Source organism: Mytilus trossulus, chromosome 7, assembly GCF_036588685.1.
Source record: "Mytilus trossulus isolate FHL-02 chromosome 7, PNRI_Mtr1.1.1.hap1, whole genome shotgun sequence".
Lineage (NCBI taxonomy): Eukaryota > Metazoa > Mollusca > Bivalvia > Mytilida > Mytilidae > Mytilus > Mytilus trossulus.
This window is the reverse complement of record NC_086379.1, coordinates 74,681,542-74,705,894: the sequence shown is the minus strand read 5'-3', so window position 1 is coordinate 74,705,894 and position 24,353 is coordinate 74,681,542. Positions and strand designations below refer to the sequence as shown.

Genomic DNA, 24,353 nt, shown 5'->3' with positions numbered 1-24,353 from the left:
TTTAGAGAATAGAGTTGATAATCAGCTGTAGATCATTTTATCTGTCATTGATATTTTTTAAAATGATCATCAGTCAGCAATAGATAGTTCATCTTGTTAATGAAAACTGGTGTGCACATATTACATGTATAATATATTTATCTGTTTCAAGTTGATTGTGCTAGTGGGAGTGAGATACATCCATTGGACCCCCTGTCATGTCGTACATGTGCCATTGGTTACTATAGAGATAGTTCAGACAGAAGGATAGAATCGTGTCAGTTATGTCCCTTGGATTTCATCACGTCTGAATTAGGAGGCACTAATATAAATGCCTGTACAGTCAGTAAGTTTGATCAAACTTAGATATTATATGATATGGTTCATTAATGTATCTTAGTCTTATGTGTTTGTCATACTAAGGTGTATTATTTTAGGCAGTTTTTTCAAAGCTGCTGAGTCTGAGATTAAAATCTGAAAGTATGAGTAATACATTTTTTGAGATTCATTTTGAAAATGATTCCATTACAACTTCATTACGGTTTTTGACAACATGACATACTATCATCAAATCAAGGGTCTTAACCAAGGCTTTGTTAGAGACTTTTACCTATACTGATTAACCTTTACAAAAAAAACCTCAGAATAACCTTTAGATTTATGTGAGAAAGGCAGATTATAATGGACAATCTGATTTACATGATATTTCAAGAAAAATCATTTGAGTTCAATGTTATTTTCAAATATTTAGAATGTCTGAATGAGCACTTAAATGAAGCCAAGAACTGAATAATATGGGGATTTGCAATATAAGTAAGAAATAAATATATTCAGTAAATATTGGTATCACAATTTTGAATAAAATATAGACAATTCTTTATATTTTTAGGAAACTGTCAACAGCCTGGGACGTACAGAAACTCTATCAATAACAGATGTACAGCCTGCCCAGTAGGAACATATAACCACCTTAAATGGCAAGACTCTTGTACACAATGCCCTGATGGGTATACAACAACCAGCACTGGGTCAGATAATGTCAATAGTTGTATCCGTAAGTATGCCCTCTGTGAACATATAACCACCTTAAATGGCAAGACTCTTGTACACAATGCCCTGATGGATATACAACAACTAGCACTGGGTCAGATAATGTCAATAGCTGTATTCGTAAGTATGCCCAGTAGGAACATATAACCACCTTAAATGGCAAGACTCTTGTACACAATGCCCTGATGGGTATACAACAACCAGCACGGGGTCAGATAATGTCAATAGCTGTATCCGTAAGTATGCCCTCTGTGGACATATAACCACAATAAATGGCAAGACCCTTTAACAGCATGCCCATAAGGTATACATCACCACTAGGTCTTAACCTTTACTCCATGATGACACCTTTTGATGCCAGTGTAGTACCTCAGTTGAAACACTTTGACTACGAAATGTCTGTGTCAGGTCTAATAAGAATTTATCCAATATGAAAAGGATATTCATATGAATATCTGACTTTAATTTATTTGATGAAATATCTGTTTTTTGCAATGCATAATAAAATACTTTAAAGCATATTTTTAGCATTTTATTGAAATATCCTATGGGTATCAAGTATGTAAAAAAAGAAATTCCATTGAAGAAAGGGTTAAAAGGGTATTGGCAGTCTAAAAAGGTTCATTGATTTGACCTGAATTCTCATTTTTGATTTATTACATAATACAACTAATACCCAACTACAAAAAGTCCAAAGTAACAATTAACCATGCATATATAAGCTATAATATATCCTAATATTGTGTGTGTTGTAGACTGGACTAACAATCCATTGAGATGCATGACCTGACAGAGGTAATTTAATCTGTTATCAACATCAATAAAGATGAATAAAACATTGTGCACAACATATTAAAATGGCTAAATGGCTAAATTAGGATAGTTGCCAATGTCTTAGGCAACCCTTGTAAAGTGGTTAATATGAATCAATATTTATGTGTCATAATATGTATGACATAAATTTTCAGGTGATTGTCCATCTGGTTATGAACATGATGGTTCATTCTGCCGTCCTTGTCCTGCAGGGAAGTACAGAGAAAAAGGCACAAGTGGATTTCTTTGTCAAAGCTGTCTTAATGGATACACCACTGCTAAGACTGCATCTATATCATCATCCATGTGTAACCAATGTAAGTATATAGTGGATAGCTTTCTTGCACAATTAAGTCCCTCCTATTGTGTATCTACACTTAACCAAATGTTTGAAATTTGGTAACTGAAACTGGTCTACCATAGCCAGAACTTATAAAAGTACAATGGTTTAAGAAACAAAGGTAAAAACACTTCATTTGTCTGAAGATACCTGAGTGATACGACTAATATGATTCAAAGTTACCAATATGAGAATAAGGAGGTTTTTGGTATGTTTGCCATGGTAAGATTAGAGCAATTATAGTCAACAGTATAGCCTTCAACAATAAAAAGAACTCATAACATATAGTCAGCTATTAAAGACATGAAAAATGTAAAACAATTCAATTGTGAAAACTAAAGACAGTAGAAGTAGTTACACTACATTGTATGTTCTTGCAATACCAAAGTGATTTCACAAGTATGTCTGAAGATACCTACTATAGTCTAAACATCTCAAAGTGATTGAACTAGTATGTTCTAAAGACACCATAGTAATAAGACTTTAGTGGAAAGATATAATAGTGGTAAAGCCAGTATGATCTTATTATATCAAAGTGATTTCACGATCATTGTATAAACATACCTAAGTGATTTCACTATCATTGTATAAAGATACCTAAGTGATTTCACTATCATTGAATAAAGATACCTAAGGGATTTCACGATCATTGTATAAACATACCTAAGTGATTTCACTATCATTGTATAAAGATACCTAAGTGATTTCACGATCATTGTATAAAGATACCTAAGTGATTTCACTATCATTGAATAAAGATACCTAAGTGATTTCACGATCATTGTACAAAGATACCTAAGTGATTCCACTATCATTGTATAAAGATACCTAAGTGATTTCACGATCATTGTATTAAGATACCTAAGTGATTTCACTATCATTGTACAAAGATACCTAAGTGATTCCACTATCATTGTATAAAGATACCTAAGTGATTTCACGATCATTGTATAAAGATACCTAAGTGATTTCACTATCATTGAATAAAGATACCTAAGTGATTACACTATCATTGTATAAAGATACCTAAGTGATTTCACGATCATTGTATAAAGATACCTAAGTGATTTCACGATCATTGTATTAAGATACCTAAGTGATTTCACTATCATTGTACAAAGATACCTAAGTGATTACACTATCATTGTATTAAGATACCTAAGTGATTACACTATCATTGTATAAAGATACCTAAGTGATTTCACGATCATTGTATAAAGGTACATAAGTGATAACACTATCATTGTATTAAGATACCTAAGTGATTTCACGATCATTGTATTAAGATACCTAAGTGATTTCACTATCATTGTATAAAGATACCTAAGTGATTTCACGATCATTGTACAAAGGTACATAAGTGATAACACTATCATTGTATAAAGATAACTTAGTGATTTCACGATCATTGTATAAAGATACCTAAGTGATTTCACAATCATTGTATAAAGATATCTAAGTGATTTCACTATCATTGTAAAAAGATACCTAAGTGATTTCACGATCATTGTATAAAGATACCTAAGTGATTTCACGATCATTGTATAAACATACCTAAGTGATTTCACTTTCATTGTATAAAGATAGTGATTTCACGATCATTGTATAAAGATACCTAAGTGATTTCACGATCATTGTATAAAGATATCTAAGTGATTTCACTATCATTGTATAAAGATACCTAAGTGATTTCACGATCATTGTATAAAGATACCTAAGTGATTTCACGATCATTGTATAAACATACCTAAGTGATTTCACTATCATTGTATAAAGATACCTAAGTGATTTCACAATCATTGTATAAAGAAAGATACCTAAGTGATTTCACTATCATTGTTTAAAGATACCTAAGTGATTTCACGATCATTGTATAAAGATACCTAAGTGATTTCACATCATTATATAAAGGTTCATAAGTGATAACACTATCAATGGTCTACAGATACTAAAGTGATTTTATTCTGTGTTCTTAAGATACCAAAGTAACTACACTTCTGTAATCGAAAGATACCAAAGTAACTACAGTTGTGTAATCTAAAGATACCAAAGTAACTACACTTCTGTAGTCTAAAGATACCAAAGAAACTGCACTTGTGTAATATAAAGATACCAAAGTAACACTGATATGGTCTAAAGTTATTAGCAGCTGATGATCAGCTCTTCATTATTTTTGATTAATCATTGAATAAAACAATGTTGTTTCAGCCCCTTGCAACTTAGGAGAATATCTGAACACAGGAACAAATCAATGTGAAAAATGTGCATTGGATTATTACCAAGACCAGAATGGAGGATTTAATTGTAAGCTGTGTCCTAATGGCAAATATACAGAACAGATAGGAAGTGTTAACCTAGGTGCTTGTAGGAGTAAGTAATTCATACATTTATTACCCTTCTGGAGCACCTGAGATCACCCCTAGTTTTTGGTGGGGTTCGTGTTGTTTATTCTTTAGTTTTCTATGTTGTGTCATGTGTACTATTGTTTTTCTGTTTGTCTTTTTCATTTTTAGCCATGGCGTTGTCAGTTTGTTTTAGATTTACGAGTTTGACTGTCCCTTTGGTATCTTTCGTCCCTCTTTTAGAAGTGTTGGGTGATGAACACTAAAATAATTAGAAATGCTTTGAGTTGTTTTATACATTGCCACAAATATGGCTGGATCCTTCAGATTAAAATTTGTACTGCGTTCAAGTATAATGTGTGAAACTATATTTCCACAATATTCCTACCACCAAAAACAAAGGAGTCAGACATAATTTTGATATTTTGCAATAGAAATTATAGTGACCTGACCTGCAGATTTTCTTCAAGACATGCAGGGATATAAAGATTCCAAGAACTCTGCCAAAAATGCAAGATGCAATAATTGAATAACAACAATATAAGTTTGAATGCCCTTGATATATTATACATCCTCCAGAAGTGGGAAAAAATGAAAAATAATTGAAAGGGTCTGTTGTTAAAATAAATAAATTTAGTTATCTTTTCAATTAATAGGCACATATTTATCATTGGTTTTAATTATCTTGATAGACTGTTATGCTCACTATATTTTGATAATTTAGGTTACTGTGATGACGGAAACAAGAATAACTGTACTGCCAACTCTATTTGTCAAGACAATGTAGTTAATGGATTTATCTGTGTGTGTATTGCTGACTATGTAATACACAAGGGTGTGTGTAAACGTAAGTTATCATTTTCATGCCCAACTTAGGGGCAATATGTTTTTGGTCTGTGTGTCAGTTCATTCGTGCATATGTTCGTTCATTAGTCCATCTGTCCCCCTTAAGGATACAATTTTTGGTTAAGGTTGTTTTTGATGAAGTTAAAGTCCGAACAACTTGAAACTTAGTACACATGTTCTCTATGATATGATCTTTTCAATTTAAATGCCAAATTAGAGTTTTTACTTAAATTTCACGTCCACTGAACATAGAAAATGGTAGTGTGAGCGAGGCATCCCTTGTACAAAAGTCTATGGACATATTTTTGTATTTATATCTTACAACCCTGTCAACAAATGTGAAATAGAAACAACTGCTTCTTTAACATTCTCCTCCTTAAATATGCTGAAAAGCACTTCAGATGCAGGAAATTTTAGGTGTTATTTTCTGTTCGCATGTAGAAATTCTATTCTTACAACTTACAATCTTACAATGCACAGGTTGAGTTCTTGCAATAAATGACCTCACGACAAGATTTAAAATAGCTAAACCAATTTTGAGACATATACAAAAGGAAATAATTAGATATTTGTATCAAGGAAATGGATAGGTCACTTTATGGAAAAACATCTAACAAAATGAACTATTTAAATTCACAAGCTATGCATAAACAATAAATATTTTAGAAATAAGTACACCCTCAAACTTGGTTGCAATTCCAAATGTTTTGACATAAGAAAAATGTGTATCTCTATGGTCTGCAAAATGTAATAAAAATGTCACATAGACCTTAGAGCTATGGTCCCCCAGCTAGTTGGAAATCTTACTTAATCAGCTAAAATAATTAAAGTGTTTTAGTATGTGAACTGTAGATTAAATTACGATTCAAATACTTTTAGAGATTGTGATTGCTTTTCTTTTTTGTTGTTGTATATTACCTGAGCTCCTTTGGTTATCTCCCTTACTCCAAAACATCTGATTTCTTCATCTCAGTAACAATGTTACAAAATATACTCTTTTCAGGTGTGAATAGTTGTAAAATCTCTGAGTGTAAAATATGTCCTTTATTTTTGATATTTTTTTCAGATATCCAATTTATATTTGCAAGTGCTCCTCCCTCACATCCATATCATATATTATTGAAACTTATGAATCATTACACTAAATTGGTACTCAGTGCCAATCTTACTTATTTTTTTTTTATCTTAATTTTGTAACATGTATTGGTTAATTGATAACTGCCAAGGGGTCAATCAACAGATTGATGCATAAATATATAATGTGAGAATATAATGGGAATTAAATTTACTTCAAAATGTAACGTACTGGCTTACTTTGGTTTTATCATTGTAACAAGGCTTTGTAGCAAAAGTTTATGTATACATGTTTATCCAAAATGGTGGCTTATGCCTTTCTAAGTTTAAGAAGTCTCAAATATTGAAATACTGCTCACTGGAATAAATGATATTTAGTTAATTCAGTTTTAATTAATTAATTCAGATATATAACATATTTGAAAATTCCTTATTTATAGTCCTTTAGATTTGGTTACTGTGATAAAGAGCTTTTGAGTAATTTCTATATTTTGTGCAAATATATTGTTAATAATATTTTTTTTCAATTTTCAGATAAGTGTGATACTGGTTACTGTTCACATGGAACCTGCAACAGAAATCCACTATCCTGCTTATGTCCTGAGGAATATATTGGCACAACATGTAATACTCGTAGATGTAAGTAAACTAACTTCTTTAATATTCTGATTAGTAGGAAATGTGAAGCATATATGTCAAATCTTTTTTGAATCAACCAAGGAACTTATTTTATCCAAAGGAAACATTTTAAATTAAACTTTGTCGAAGTAGGTTTGCAAGTCCACATCCATATCCATATTTGTTAGTTAAAGGGATTTAAGTTCAATTTGGTTACAGATGTAGGCGACACATTTCAGCATGTGAAAAATAAAAATAATAAAATTAAATAAATTAAGATAACAGATTAAATCAAGTTGAGTCTTCACGTTTTCATGCATTTTAGTTGCTATTTTTTTATGTGATTTGTAGCTTCATCAGGTTGGACTAGAACAGAGAAGATCATCGCTGGGACTGTTGCTGGCGGAGTAGGACTCCTCATTATAATTATATTTATTGTTTGCTGTTTCACCATGCCGTAAGTTTTATACATGTACCAAAGTAAAGTGGTATCATTTGGAAGGAAACATTTTCAGGAGCATAAAAGCTAGAGTCTATCTTATTAATCTCAAACATATATAACTTAAGGGTGCTGGTGATTTAGAGACAGTTTAACTTGCGTCAAATATGAATTCTTCTTTTAACACCATTTTCATTTATGTATTGTATCATCACTATATCTTTGGTTAACGTTATTCTATTGTTATATAATACCTTATTATATTGAGTTGAGATTACACAATCAAAAGAAACAGACATTGTGTACTGCCTGTCCAGACCTTTAGTTAACCCATCAGTCACAAAAGGAGACAGGAGTATATGTCAATGAAACAGCCATCCAACAACAACAATAAAAAAGTGCAAAATACAGACTTCAAGTCTGTCAGCCAAGGCTCTGTGTTGAAGGCCGTACATTGACCTATAATGGTTTACTTTCTTAAATTGTTATTTGGATGGAGAGTGGTCTCATTGGCACCCATACCACATCTTCTTGTTTCTATTCAACAATAGACAGATTCGCAAATTTATGATAGATTTGACAACTTGTGTCAGTTTTAGAAGAGAACTTTTAATAGAATATTAATATGATTACCAACATTGCTTTAAGACCAAATTAAATTAATTGATACTTTGTTTCACAAAATAAATTGATAATCATGAAGATCTGCAACCCGAAGTAGTTGTTTCCTCAGCATATTTTAATAATAAATGTTAAAGAAATGTGTAGTTATGTAGTTATTTGCCAGTGGGTTTATTTTTTGGTGTTTTAAGGCTTCAGTTCTGGGTGTCCAGGGAGGGCAGATGCTGACAGGAAACACACCCCTCCAGATTTTAATTTTTATACGCCTGTCAAAATTTTGACGGGACGTATTATGGAATACAAATGTCCGGTGTCCGTCTGTCTGTCCGGCGTAAACATGTCGCACCGTAACTTGAGAACCACTTATCCAAATTTCATGAAACTTAACATAGTTGTTTCTTATGATGGTCAAATGATCTGTATACTTTTTTGTGAAAATAAGATTAAAACTTTTTGAGTTACAGCACTTTGTAACTAAAACAGGGGTGTGTTTTTTTCACGTAGCACCGTATCTCAAAAACGATTCTTAATTATGGCTTAAAACTTTAAATACGTCTTAGTTATATTAATCTTAATATCTGTATACTTTTTGGTGATGATTCAAAATTTAATTTTTGAGTTATTGAGTATTTTGTAAAAAAGGGGGGGGGGGGGTTACATGTTGTGCCATATCTCAAAAAAAAATTATGATTATTGCTTAAAACTTTACACACTTCTTTGTTATATTAATCTAAAGATCTGTATACTTTTTGGTGATGTATTATGTAAAAAAGGGGGAGGTTTTTTTTTTACATGTCGCACCATATCTCAAAAACGATTTATGATTATTGCTTAAAACTTTACACATGTCTTTGTTATATTAATCTAAAGATCTGTATACTTTTTGGTGATGATTCAAAAATTAATTTTTGAGTTATTGAGTATTTTATAAAAAAGGGGGGGGGTTACATGTTGTGCCGTATCTCAAAAACAATTTATGATTATTGCTTAAAACTTTACACACTTCTTTGTTATATTAATCTAAAGATCTGTATACTTCGGTACTTTTCATTTGCGCCAATTGGCATTTCATTTGCGCCACAAACCATACAAGTTATGCTAAAACCTCGATAAAATCATACAAGTAATGCTAAAATCATACAAGTAATGTTAAAACCTGAATAAAACCTTGGTAAAATCATGAAAGTAATGTTAAAACCTTGATAAAAACTGAAAAGAAAGCACTATACACTGAAGTACATTATTGAGACATTTGTTAGCAATATAGTAAATTTACAAGTCTGCTCTGGCACAAAATTTATAAGCAACAGTCTTGATGTAGTCATGCCTTGAAATTTCCCCTCTTAGGTGCATGCCATGTTTCTCCATAAGATAGTCAGTTTTCTCTTTCTCCCATTGTCGAACTGCAGCCGGTGTGTCCATAGATCTCAGTTTGATGTATGTTGTAGCCTGAATCTTCTTTACAACGTCAACATAAATAAACATTTTTGGATGTTTTGAATAAAATTGTTCATTAAAATGGTCATGTGAACACTATATATATAATTATAACCTTAGTGACTCTCAGTTTTGTATTAGAAATGAGTATGAACCCACACATATATCCAGGGGGAGTTATGTACAAACAAAAAAACAATTAAATCGTAAATGATATTTAACTTTCCTGTTATATTACCTGTCATACCTGTAAAATAACGCAAATGAAGGTTTTTTTGTTGGCGCAAATGATATATAACCTTGTGGCGCAAATGAAAGGTTTGATTTTTAAAAAATTGGCGCAAATGAAATGCACCCGTATACTTTTTGGTGATGTATTAAAACTTTATTTTGGAGTTATTGAGTATTTTGTTAAACAGGGGAGGTTTTTTTTACATGTCGCGCCGTATCTCAAAAATAATTTATGATTATTGCTTAAAACTTTACACACTTCTTTGTTATATTAATCTAAAGATCTGTATACTTTTTGGTTTTGATTCAAAATTTTATTTTAGTGATATTTATTTTTTTGTAAAAAAAAAACAGGGTTGGGGGTTTCACATGTCCTGCCGTGTCTCAAAAATAATATATGGTTATTGCTTAAAAAAACTTTCTCAGAAACTATTTATGATTATTGCAACTTTCTCAGAAACTATTTATGATTATTGCATAAAACTTCCACACAAGACATCGGGCGTATCATGCGCTCATGGCGCAGCTGTTTTTGAAGTTAAACCTGAACCATATATTTATAGAACATGCATCATTTTTTTAAATACACATCATGCAGTTGACCTCTTAATGTGGAGAACCATTGCAGCCAATAAAAAGCAGTGTTTGTGTAGAAGCCGTAATATTACATCCCCTGCAAGGCAGAGTTTAAAAATTGAAAAAATGAACTTTTATATATTTCCTTCTTTTGATAGATGGAGAAATGATCGTATACCTTCCCCACATGTCCAGAAGGGTGATATTGATGACAATGTTAATCCATACAGTATGCCAATTGTTCATCAACCATTGCTCTACCATGACCGGGATGTAGATAGAGTAAGCTTGTTTAACATAGTACCAGTTCATCAACCTACCTATTACGATAACTACTTTGGTGGTACTGGACAGAGGGGACAACTACATTTCCGAGATCCCTTGCCAGAATACATGAAACAAGAGAAACTACAACTACCAGATGTACCAGTAATCTATCATGATAATGCTACATATTCTACAGGTATTTCTTAATTTGATGAAATATCATTGATGTTACACAATTTGATCAGTTATGACATCCGTATTCTTAGTCACTAGCTATTACCTATCTGACTGAAACTGATAGATACCATATGGTACATCCTCACCTATCAGAACGGGAATAAGAAAACATTCTGAAGGTTTGATATTAACCAATGCAATTGAAGGTATAAAGAGGTAATAGCTGTCAAATTCAAGTTCACTGATTGGACTCAAAATCTCATATTTTTTTATAACATACTAAAACATCAATCTGAATTAAAATTCAAAAAGAGACGTTTTACAATGAATAGACTCATTATTTTTGTTGAGCCTGTGACTTTTGTCACAGAAATCTTGACATAAGGAAAGTGATCTGGGGGAAGTTTTAGCAAACTTTTAAAACTTTATATTTGAAAAGGTGGAAGACCTGGATGCTTCATACTTTTTATATAGTTGCCTTATGTTATGAAGTGTCTGTCTGTCATATGCCCATTGCCTTGACATCATTTTCATGGTTTTCAGTGACTACTTAAAAAAATGATAATGATAATTTCTTTCTTATTATGAGTGATAGGATAACTTAATTGAGTATGTGCAAGGTCCTAGCCCATGAGACAGTTTTCATCAGTACCTTGACCTCAATTCATGGATCAGCGAAGAAGGTTAAGTTTGGTAGTCAAGTCCATATAACAGACATTATAAGCATTATGTCTTCTATATTTGGTGTATTGAGCAATTGTAAGGTGTACATGTCCAACTGGCAGGTGTCATTTGACCTTGACTTCATTTTCATGATTCAATGGTCAAAGTTAAGTTTTTGAGTTTTGATCTTTTTATGCCCCACATATGATAGTAGAGGGGCATTATGCTTTCTGGTCTGTGCATCCGCCTGTTTGTTTGTTCGTCCTTTCGTCTGTCTGTTCGTCCTGCTCAAGGCTAAAGTTTTTGGTCAAGGTAGATTTTGATGAAGTTGAAGTCCCACCAACTTGAAACTTAGTAAACATGTTCCCCATGATATGATTTTTCTAATTTTAATGCCAAACTTAAGTTTTGAACCCATTTTCACGATCCAATGAACATAGAAAACAATAGTGTGAAGTTCAGGTTAAAGTTTTGGTTAAAGGTTTTGGTCGAGGTAGTTTTTAATAAAGTTGAAGTCACATCATCTTGAAACTTGGTACACATGCTGCCTATGATATTATCTTTCTAATTTTAATTAAAGTTTTTACCCGAATTTCAAGGTCCACTGAACATGGAAAATGATAGTGCAAGTGGTTCATCCATGTACTATGGACACATTCTTGTTTTCTAATACTACTGGTATGCAATAGTTCAACCATATTTGGCGAATGGAAATATTTTATGATGTATCAGTACATGCCAGTCTCCCAGGTTTTATTTGACCTTGACATCTTTTTCACAGTTCATTGATGAATGTTATGTTTTTTTCTTAGATACTATAAGCAATAGGTTAACTATAGTTATGCATAGAATGATTCTTAGGTGTGCTTGTCTGTCTGGCATGGTCCATCTGACCTTGACCTCATAAATCCTGGATTTTTACCAAACTTGACCAGAAGATTTTCACAATCAAAAGATTATAAATAAAGTAGGTGAGACACTGGGTTAACCCTTAACAATTTTTGAATAATTACTGTGAAAGTACTTTAATTCGTGGGTATCAATTTTCGTGGTTTGAGGAAAATTTACATGTTCGTGGGTTTTTAAATTCGTGGATTTTAGGTTTCTAAAAAAAATAAAAATAAAGCCAGGTTACAAATAGTCTGGATTGAGGAAATTGTAAAGTAAACATTGATCCGTGTAAATCGTAGTGATAACACTAATTAACTCATGATAAAGTGATCAACAGATTGAAGACCATTGAAGGTGTTAATTAGGCCATAAACATGTCACATTAAGAAAACAGTAACATAAACAAATGCTATAAACGTATCTTGAATTGTCAAATAATTCTTATCAAATTCAATCTCAGCATGAAATTATTATTTCCCTTATGTACGAGAACTACGAGGATATACAATGAACACTTTATCATACTAGCATTTCAACACTGGAAATCTGACTTGCATCGATCAAAAATATTTTTGAGAGAAGTAGAAGATCAAAAGTTGTACAGTTAAGGTATTAAAGACTAAATCGGTAAAATTATGCATGCGGTTTTAGTTCTATGATTGCTATTAAAGAATTCATAGATTTGGCGTTATTCAATATATTCTCTAAATCATATCAGTAATCAAACCTTCCGATGGGGATCTTCCCATGTCTTGATTTGCTCAATGGTTGTTTTATTTCGTTGGACACTTAAATTCGTGGATAAAGTCATCCACGAAAACCACGAAAATTGGTACCCCACGAATAAAAGTACTTTCACAGTATTTCAACAGAAGACACATTATACTTTCTCTTCCTATTTCATATACAGTATGTGTGTTTTACTGATTACTTAACCAAATCTTTTGTATTATATTTTCAGCTCAACCTGCAGTTTATATACCTAAGCCAGCACTGAAAGATGGTAAAAAATGAGAAAATCTTCAAATCTATCCTGTATTTTGTTCTAACAACTTTTCATCTTATGACCAGATGTGTTTCGGAGAAGTTCATTAGTTAGTCCGTAATGTTTCCAGATTGATTACCAAGTTTATAGCATTGCTACCATATTTATTATTTTCACAGATATATTAAATATATCATCATTCATTTTGATGTCAGAGTGATTCATATTTATTTGTTATTTGTGTAATTATGATGAAGTGTTGAGGGGAAATCTGTGAAATTTTAATGTGATGAGGCAGTGAATATCAAATATCATAAACTAGGAAAAAATTAAACAAAAATTAATCATTGTCAGAAAGTAAGTTCATATTTTTTTCTTAAAAACTAAATAATGACAACATAATAAGTTTATGACCATGAAGTAAGTTATGAATCTTAATCAATAATTAGTGCTATTTTATAATTTTGTTTTTTTTGCAGTTGTTTAAGATTTTGCATTTGCTTCTGTCTAACCTGTTAAAAATGCATGTTATTGATATAAATGATTTACCATTAATTGATTTACATTTTACAAAAAGTGCTATGGAATTTACATTGTGTATTTTTGTCATGCAATATGGTAACTTGGTCCCTTAATTCTTAATTACTGGTATCTTCATACTTACTAATGCAAGTTAGGAAAATTGACAAATGTAAAATGTCTAACTTGTAGACAACAGTATTCACACAGAATTACCTATATAGATTTATGTTGAAAATTTACCCTGTATTTTGTGACTCATATCTTTAAAAACAATCATCAAGACAATGTTTATTTTGTTTTCTTGAAGAAAACTTTAATTACAGACCCAATTTATTTTACTATTATTTTCATTTGTTTAGAGAATTGATGTAGCTTGTTGGAATAATTGTGCAATTTTTTCCTTAGTAAATATTTTCTGGTAATTTAAAATAAATATCTACATACCAATAGAAAATTTGTAAAAACATATTTGTATTTATATACAATAAAAAAAATGAAAAAATGAGAGGAAGTTGTTATATTATGGGTGTATATTATAAGCTGAACTGGGTAAAAAATTACTACTGAGCAGGTGACAGGGTTCTTCTTACCATGACTCCATTATGATTGAGCATGGACAATAGTTAGCTTTTGTGATACCTGTAAGAAAAGCTTGATCACAAACACTTTAAAGAAATTAAATTCAGTAATATTTGTTAGGCAGGCAAGATTTCTCAGTGCACTCGTCTTGGAATAACCCTTTTAAATCCCCTTATATGTACACACTTGCACTAGAGAGACACACAAGTTGTCTATGTTCTAAAGTTGCTCTATCTAAAAAGATAGCTTTTTGCAATAGATTGCTATCACAGAGACTAGTTTCCTTATTTTATTTTAGAAAGAACCAATCAAGGTTTTTTAAACTCTGGTTCAAACAAAAGGGTTTTTTAAACTGGTTTCATTTAAAGATGGGCGAAACGCCAAAGGGATGTGCAAACTAATCAAAGACAAACTAACAATGTCATGGCAAAAACTGAAATAATAAAATAAATTCTACAAAACATCATACAAAACCAAATACACAAGCAACACGAACCCTACCAAAATCCAGAGTTGATTTATAATGCTCTAAAAGAAAAAGCGCATCCTGTGGAAATGTTAGTACATGTTTGGTGATTGTCCTATTCAGGGAGGCACATTGGATTGTGATTTAATTCGTTACTACATTCAACATGTGATGATGTTCATAATTTTTTAAGGGAAAAGAAACACAAGCTCTATAATAGTGTATCAACTAGAATGCACAGCTATATGAGAATGAAAAGTTTAAAAAAAATCATCTAATCACCTTGTGTTATAAAGTTTGTTTTCAACCAACACCCATTGTCAATCTATTAGATGCAAGTTGAGATATGAAATAGACTTACCTGTATCTTTGGTATTCTTTATTTAAAGTTTGATGGATAGATGCATTCAACAGTCACCAAGCTTTGAAGGATAAGTGAGAGGACATTATCTATAATGGGGAAGGGGAATTTAAAGAATAATGCTGGCTTCTTAAAATAAACTTTATGACAAGGATGAATTGAATATCAGTTCCTTGCAACGTCCAAATGTAGGTCAGACAGGATTCACCTGGCCATGACCTTATTTTATTGACAAGTGATCAAGGTTAGTTTCTTCACTAATTGGGCTCCATTTTTCAAATACTATAAGTAGTAGGTCAACTATATTTAGTGTAAGGAATTACTTAATTGGGTAGATGTCAGTCTGGCATGTGGTTTCATCTTACCTTGACCTCATTTTCATGGTTTATTGGTCATTAAAGGTTTGTGTTTTGGTCTGTATTTCATTGAGTACTATAAGCAATAGGTAAACTATATTTGGTGAATGATTGTAAGGTGTACAAAGAAAGTCATGTATGTCTGGCAGTTATCATCTGACCATGACCTCATTTTCATGGTTCATTGGTCAATGTTTAGTTTTTGTGGTTTTGTATCTGACAGTGTCAGAACGTATCTGTAAATTGTGTGGTACTGAGGTTGAGGATGAAATTCATTTTCTTCTTCAGTGCCACAAACTTTCAAATATTGGTTTCAATTTTTTAAATGAAATAAAACAACGGTTTAAAAATTTTAGTGGTTTAGATATTAAATCACAATTTATTTGGCTAATGTCCTCTGAAGATACTTTCATACTCCAGAAACTCGGAGAATTATTGCAAAATTTATCCTCATTTAGGAAAGTTTCCTTAAATAATATATAGATATAGAAATGCCCAGTGCCCCCCCCCCCCCCCCCCCCCCCTTATATTGTTAAACACTGTGCTTGTTGTATTCTTGTATTTGTGTTGATAAATATTTTTTTTTTTTTTTTTTGGTTTATTTTTCTTTTATAACATTGTGTCTTAATCATATTGAATCACTTGTAATCATTTGTATGTAATTATCGTCGTGTCATATGTTTTCGTATGTCATATGTTTTCGTATCAACCACATTTCGTCGGTTTCGGCTGCATACGCATACATTGTGGCGTGTTTTTCGGTTTCTATATTTAGAACAACAACACCACTACAACTTGACATATTTAAAACATATTCAACGTCGCTTTTTAAAGACGTTAGAACAAATTAAATAAAACTGACCTATTTAGCCATTTTTATTTAATGTCAAAAATATGCATCACTAGAATAGTTGTGGAAAAAAAATCTGAAGGGTTAAAATAAAGTCCAGATATGTTTTTTGCAAGTCAGATACTGGATCTTCAAGACATATGACTGTCATGTGTTTTTTGGGTCGTTTTAATTACAAACCAGCGAGTTAAAATTAGCAGGGTTCTTATATAAAATGGTTGTTCAAAATCTAATTATTCAATATTTCATTGATATTTTTTTTTATACATCCTTGATTCATGAAGATGAAAACAGTCTTGACTTTTTATATTTAATCCTAAATTTTGAAAACTGCATTTTATTTTAGAAACAATAATGTATTTTGTACAAACCAGGTGCCAATCTGATATTAATCAAAATCTTAAAATTTCAGCACACAATTCACCAACCTAAAACTATTTTCTAGTAATTTTTAGTACTGAAAAGTATTTAATAACTTTTTTTATGATTCAAGCGATCATTAGAACCACGACTTTAGAAAATATTAATTTCCGGATTTTGTAGTCATTTCCTGTCCGTGTACTGATCCAATTTTTATTTCATACGAAAACATATGACGCCGTTTTTTTGACATACAAAAATCGCAAAGTAATCGGAAACAGTAAAAAATCGTAGTAAGCATTGACAAAAAATCTAGATACCTAAAATCAATCTACAGGACATGCTTTTTAAATTTGAGTAAACACCGGATTAAAAACTCAACAGTGAAAACTGTAAGCAGTGAAAATTGTTATTAGTACGAAAACACATTACACGATGATAATGTTGATTGTTCTGCTCCTTGTGGGCGCTTTGATTAGCAATAAAACATATTTGAATTTGAATTTGTATGCTTTTCAAATACTTTATGGGTTAGGGTTAGGGTCAACTGTATGTAGTATATGGTATGGTTATCTGTCCTACAGATATCCTTTGACCTTGACCTCATTTTCATGGTTCATTGGTCAATGCTGAGTTTTTATGGTTTGGTATGTTTTTCAAATACTGTATGCAATATGTCAACTGTATGTAGTGTATGGTATGGTTGTCTGTCCTGCAGATATCATCTGACCTTGACCTCATTTTCATGGTTCATTGGTCAATGTTGAGTTTTTGTGGTTTGATATGTTTTACAAATACTATAAGCAATAATGACATATAATATGCCAACTGCATGTGGTGTATGGTATGGTTGTCTGTCCTGCAGGTATCCTCTGACCTTGACCTCATGTTCATGGTTCATTGGTCAATGCTGAGTTTTTATGGTTTGGTATGTTTTTCAAATACTATATGCAATATGTCAACTGTATGTAGGGTATGGTATGGTTGTCTGTCCTGCAGATATCATCTGAACTTGACCTCATTTTCATGGTTCATTGGTCAATGTTGAGTTTTTGTGGTTTGGTATGTTTTACAAATACTATAAGCAATAATGACATATAATATGCCAACTGCATGTGGTGTATGGTATGGTTGTCTGTCCTGCAGGTATCCTCTGACCTTGACCTCATTTTCATGGTTCATTGGTCAATGCTGAGTTTTTATGGTTTGGTATGTTTTTCAAATACTATATGTAATATGTCAACTGTATGTAGTGTGTGGTATGGTTGTCTGTTCTACAGATATCATCTGACCTTGACCTCATTTTTATGGTTCATTGGTCAATGTTGAGTTTTTGTGGTTAGGTATGTTTTACAAATACTATAAGCAATATGTCACCTGTATGTGGTGTTTTGTATGGTTGTCTGTCCTGCAGGTATCATCTGACCATGACCTCATTTTCATGGTACATTGGTCAATGTTGAGTTTTTGTGGTTAGGTATGTTTTACAAATACTATAAGCAATATGTCAATTGTATGTGGTGTATGGTATGGTTGTCTTTTTAACAGATATCATCTGACCTTGACCTCATTTTCATGGTTCATTGGTCAGTGTTGAGTTTTTGTGGTTTGGTATGTTTTACAAATACTATAAGCAATATGTCAACTGTATGTGGTGTATGGTATGGTTGTCTGTCCTGCAGGTATCCTCTGACCTTGACCTCATTTTCATGGTTCATTGGTCAATGCTGAGTTTTTAGGGTTTGGTATGTTTTTCAAATACTATATGAAATATGTCAACTGTATGTAGTGTGTGGTGTTATATATCTGTATGTTGAATCCGTACTTTCCGGAAACGTTGTATTGTCTTAACCATGATTGTTGTGATGATTAGATGTATCAGCCTCTTTTGGCGTTTGAATCCAAAGTAAAGGATGATAATTTGAAAGTTCTTCTTTTTATTTGCAATATATATACTTCGTCTTTAGTCCCCCAAACCTAAGTCAGGTATATCACAGTGGTATGGTTGTCTGTTCTGCAGGTATCATCTGACCTTGACCTCATTTTCATGGTTCATTGGTCAATGTTGAGTTTTTGTGGTTAGGCATGTTTTACAAATACTATAAGCAATATGTCACCTGTATGTGGTGTTTTGTATGGTTGTCTGTCCTGCAGGTATCATCTGACCTTTAACTCATTTTCATGGTTCATTGGTCAATGTTGAGTTTTTGTGGTTAGGCATGTTTTACAAATACTATATGCAATATGTCACCTGTATGTGGTGTTTTGTATGGTTGTCTGTCCTGCAGATATCATCTGACCTTTAACTCATTTTCATGGTTCATTGGTCAATGTTGAGTTTTTGTGGTTAGGCATGTTTTACAAATACTATAAGCAATATGTCACCTGTATGTGGTGTTTTGTATGGTTGTCTGTCCTGCAGGTATCATCTGACCTTTAACTCATTTTCATGGTTCATTGGTCAATGTTGAGTTTTTGTGGTTAGGCATGTTTTACAAATACTATAAGCAATATGTCAACTGTATGTGGTGTATGATATGGTTGTCTGTCCTGCAGGTATCATCTGACCATGACCTCATTTTCATGGTTCATTGGTCAATGTTGAGTTTTTGTGGTTTGGTATGTTTAACAAATACTATAAGCAATATGTCAACTGTATGTGGTGTATGATATGGTTGTCTGTCCTGCAGGTATCATCTGACCATGACCTTATGTTCATGGTTCATTGGTCAATGTTGAGATTTGATGTTTGGTATATGTAATACAAATACTATAAGCAATATGTCACCTGTATGGTGTTTTGTATGGTTGTCTGTTCTGCAGATATCATCTGACCTTGACCTCATTTTCATGGTTCATTGGTCAATGTTTGAGATTAGGTATGTGTAATACAAATATTATAATCAATATGTAATCTGTATATGATGTATGGAATGGTTGTCTGTACTGCAGGTATCATCTGACCATGACCTCATGTTCATGGTTCATTGGTGAAGGATATGTATTTGTGTAACTGTTTTGATCTTTTTTTATATTATCATAAGCAATAGTTCAATCTTATTTTTTGTGTATTAAAAAATGAAAGGTCTAAAGTTTGTCTGACAGCATTTATCTGACCTGAATTTCTGTGAGGTTTTTAGTTTTAAAGACTTTTAACATAAAATCAATGGTGAGTAACACATAAGAGACATTTCAGCGTGTGCCCTCCTCTAGCTATATGGATTCTCCATCTCAAAGCTACAAACATATGAACAAAATATCGATGCTCATACCTCATTGCATTTCAAGACGGTCTCTGGTTTGAACATGTCAATCATGCTTAATATATGTATTTAAATGTATGTGGACCATATTACAATATAATTAAACATGCATAAAAGAGAAAATGAATAAATATTGTAAAAGTATGAGAGGACACACTTCAAGCAAACTATTAAAATAAAATAAAAATCCAACATTTGTCGAGATCTGGGACCATATATATATTCATGTTGAGATGAGAAAACAGCAAAAAAACGTTCCCGGTGCTTTGGTTATGACATTGTTCCTGTATTGAAATTTACCACATAATCTTGTTTGACGAATAGTGTTTTCAATATTTGTAACAACTACCTATAATGCTTAAAACATATGCCAAATAATTTGGAAGAATTAAGCGAATCATCAAATAGACAGAGAAATAGAGCAAGATCTATATTAGTAGGTATATCTTTATTCCCTCTATGAAAGGGTATCATGATCATATTTTTTTTTTATAATTTATTAAAAGAATTTAAACTCCCTCTTAGATTTAATTAGAATTTATAAGAAAAAAAATCATAATATTGGACGAAAAAATAAAGGAAAACACAAATCTTTATTTTTTAATTTTTTTTTTTCAATTAAAATTGGTTAATTCATATAATATAAATAACATAGACAATGCAAAACAAAAATAACATAAAATAAAATATACACTATCACATAAAATCAGCCTTGAAAATACAGCAAATTACCATTTCTTTTTTAACAAAATCATATTTTATTCATAAAAAATGTGGTTGTTACTTTGTTAAGACTTGAAGCTTCTCTTGATGTATTTTATAATAATAAGGTTTATCTCTCTTATAAGATCTACTGATTATCCAAGTATGCAACATTTTGAAATGTTTTGACGCAAGTAACGGATTTGGTTTGATTGTTTTGTTTTCGTTTAATCTTTTCGTGTACGGGTCAAGAGTACACACAAAAGAATACTATTTCCTTCTGGTTTTTAAAACAAATTGTCTCCCCCTTTGACTATAAAACATAATTTATCGTCAAGAATTATCTCCCCTTTGACCGTTGCTATTTCCAAATAACCAACATTTGAGTACAGCTAATTTCACTGCGTGAATGGGGATGAAAATAAAATTATTATAAACACATTGAATTTGTTGAACATGATAATAAATCAAGTAGAATAATACCACCACTGAGGAATAAACATTTCCCATCTATATAAAACATTATTATAGCTATAAAGGAGATTAATCTATCGTTAACATTCACTTCTTTCATTTATTCTCTATTTGATAGGAATATAAAAGTAATTTATGTTTTACCATACCGTCCCCTTCTTTCAACATCTGGTTGTAGTTTAGATTTAATCAAAGGCTCCAAACGATCTTTTCCATGTTTTTTATAATAAACATCGACTTTAGAAGACATACAATTAGACGTAAATGGTACTTTATGAAGCTCATGTGGTAGAACCTCGTCAGCTTTGCCAATTGTGTGATTTTTAAATTATTTGCATAACATGTGCTCAATTTCATGTTCAAAGTAAAGTTAGATGTTTATATTGATGGAAGTTTACATTAACTTTTCTTTTACTTTTGATGATAAAAATTCCAATATTAAACTATTATTGCATAAAAAGATCTGCAAACTACTAAAAATTGACTTATTAGATGTTGAGAAGCATTTTATGTGCACATTATATTGCATTGCTCTTTTATTTGAAGAAATTAAGATCGAAGTACTTGATAAGGGCCATAGACTGCCATCAAAACTATTTATATACTAATTGACTGAGAATTGGGAATGTAAAAAAAAACAGAAGAATCAAAATGGCGATCAAAAATGAAAACTTTGCGAAAAACACGAAATCATTGTCAAAAACGAAAAAATTTCGTCGAGTTTTTATTACACAGAGCACAGACACAGAGGAACAATACAGTTAACTTCCCAAAACTTGGAATAAGTAAGAGTAATGTCCGTGTACATGCATACTTTCTGTTTTACAAATAAATCCGTGATAGGGTATAACTTTGTTAGAACGGCTAGTAAATCGATCTAAAGGACTGTACATTGAGTAAATACACCAGCTCGAATTTCCCTGTTTCTCGATTAGTTAGTAACTTATAGTTATTTTTTTTAATTTTGTTGTGCAGGGCAAGATTGTACTGTTCCTAAAAAAAGTTCCTAAATCAAATTTGCTTTAGAAATAGAAGGGATGGTCCAGATTAATTTGCATTCGGTCACCATTTCAAATCATAAACAGCAGCATTTTTCAAAAAAATATTAAAAATAAGAAATTCTGCTTTCGTGCATTTAGCTATCATTCATGGCATGGAATATGGATTATAAAGTTATAGTCGACAGAAACTTATCAACAACACTAACTGCATCTCCTCTGTAATTGAAAGAGCCTATTTTAACCCAAAAAAATGTCAGCTAATGTTGGGCCTTGTTACAGGATCTTACAGACTCTAGGCACTTCTGTCCCCGCGTCGTACTCTTGTCGGGATGAAATGGATGTGTTTAGGATAAAACAAAATACAGTAAGAAATTTCTTCACGGATACCATGTCTCATTTGATTCCTTTTACATGAGAATATTCGTAATCACATCATTGTTCGTTGATAAATAAATGATAGCTTTAGTACATAAACAAAACTTTCACTTTAAAACAATGATTTTGCAGTCTCGAGTCAATAGTGCACACAAAACGTTGCCAGATGGGCAATGAAGTATTGACACGTTTTCTTTCTTATTTCATTTACGTTAACAAATTTTTAAATTCATTATTCACACCTCAGAATTCATTATTCACACCTCAGAATTCATTATTCACACCTCAGAATGACAATTGAGCTCATCTTATACTCAACCGCCATTTATTTTCATGACCTCTATTTATTTCCGTGACCTCTATACTCGGGTGCCATACATCTTCGTTCCAAAGAATTCTATATAATTATACTAACACGTTATAACTTGTTTGATTTTTTATTTCACTTAATAAAAGGCACGTTGTATATCTAGAGTGTGAAATTTACCATATTATTAACACTATGGAGGTGTAAAAAAATTCTTAAGGTCTGTCACCATAACGGCGAGTTACTTTATTCTAGGACCGCAGGGATTAAAACTGGACAAGAGGTGTTAATTCTTGCGGAATTATAGATCACTGAGAAAATGATTTTCTTTATAATGTGATAGAATTACTGCTTAAGAGGTGAAATATACGCAATAAAATGCAGTCGACTTGAAAAGTAACAACACCTTCGTGTGTCATTGATTCGTCTATTGAATGTATAATTCATGATATTAACACATTACTAGTCCGTCACATCTGACTTTTACAACATTAAAAGGTGTTTTAGATTTTATAAACAACTTTAGATGGGGACGTCGTGACTCTAGAGTACAACAGGTCATAGCTTCGGTCATGTGCAATTAGTTTGAAGCACATTTCCTGTGCAGGTTTTCTCATTAAAACAAAAAAGACAGACAAACGCTATAAAGAAAAGTTTAAATACATTAAGATATAATGTATGTTATTCTTAATCGGCTACCGACGGCCGCGAAATGCACGTATACTTCCAAAGATTGAAAATAAAAGGTTGGCAACACCTGACTGAATTATTGTGCTATTTTACCAGTAGATGTATCAGCATATATATACAGTTACGATAAAATGGAGAGAACATAGAGAGTTTACAAAATTAACTTTAAATTTATTCTGCCGGCAGAATCTTGATTTACTATTGTTTATGAAGTCTAGTGTTATAACTCTTTACAGTCTTCGACGAAAGTCGCATAAGACTTGGTATAAACCTTCAGTAGCCCACTTTCACATATGGAGTAAACGAAATTTGAGTGGACGGTGATCCCCTGTCAAAATGTGTAACCTTATCTTTAACTCAATTTTACACACTTTAGCGCTATAGTAATCATGAATGAGTATACTAAACCAGATTGAATCTGTTCAGCAGATTTCGTGATAGAAATATCTATATATTGGTATGAAAAATAACATTTGAGACTAAATGTTCCCTTGGAACTTATCAGATATATCGTAGAAGTCCCATTTTAGGCTGTGTAGAGCCTGGTAAGGTTACGTCTTCTATCCTCAGTAATCCGATACATGCCACGTCATTTATACTGCCCTTTCCTCGATCTTGATATCTATATCACTAACGGAAAGCTGAATACTAAAATTTATGATAAAAGGGATGATTTTTCATTTCCTATCGTTGATTAT

General features: G+C 31.9%; 1 protein-coding gene across 2 annotated transcripts in view; it reads left to right on the top strand.

Moving 5' to 3' along the window:
* The window catches only part of LOC134725804 (uncharacterized), a 145,342-nt gene extending 131,004 nt beyond the window's left edge, over positions 1-14,338 (top strand). The window contains exons 68-76 of one of the 2 annotated variants that reach the window (XM_063589972.1): positions 152-325; positions 869-1,033; positions 1,998-2,159; positions 4,391-4,552; positions 5,249-5,371; positions 6,979-7,083; positions 7,414-7,519; positions 10,525-10,829; positions 13,326-14,338. In XM_063589972.1, the coding sequence (XP_063446042.1) occupies positions 152-325; positions 869-1,033; positions 1,998-2,159; positions 4,391-4,552; positions 5,249-5,371; positions 6,979-7,083; positions 7,414-7,519; positions 10,525-10,829; positions 13,326-13,378 (1,355 nt within the window). In that variant the 3' untranslated portion in view covers positions 13,379-14,338. Of the gene's footprint in view, positions 1-151; positions 326-868; positions 1,266-1,997; positions 2,160-4,390; positions 4,553-5,248; positions 5,372-6,978; positions 7,084-7,413; positions 7,520-10,524; positions 10,830-13,325 lie in introns of those variants that run through there. The other variant, XR_010108602.1, reaches the window with a different exon arrangement.
* The last annotated feature ends 10,015 nt before the right edge of the window (positions 14,339-24,353 follow it).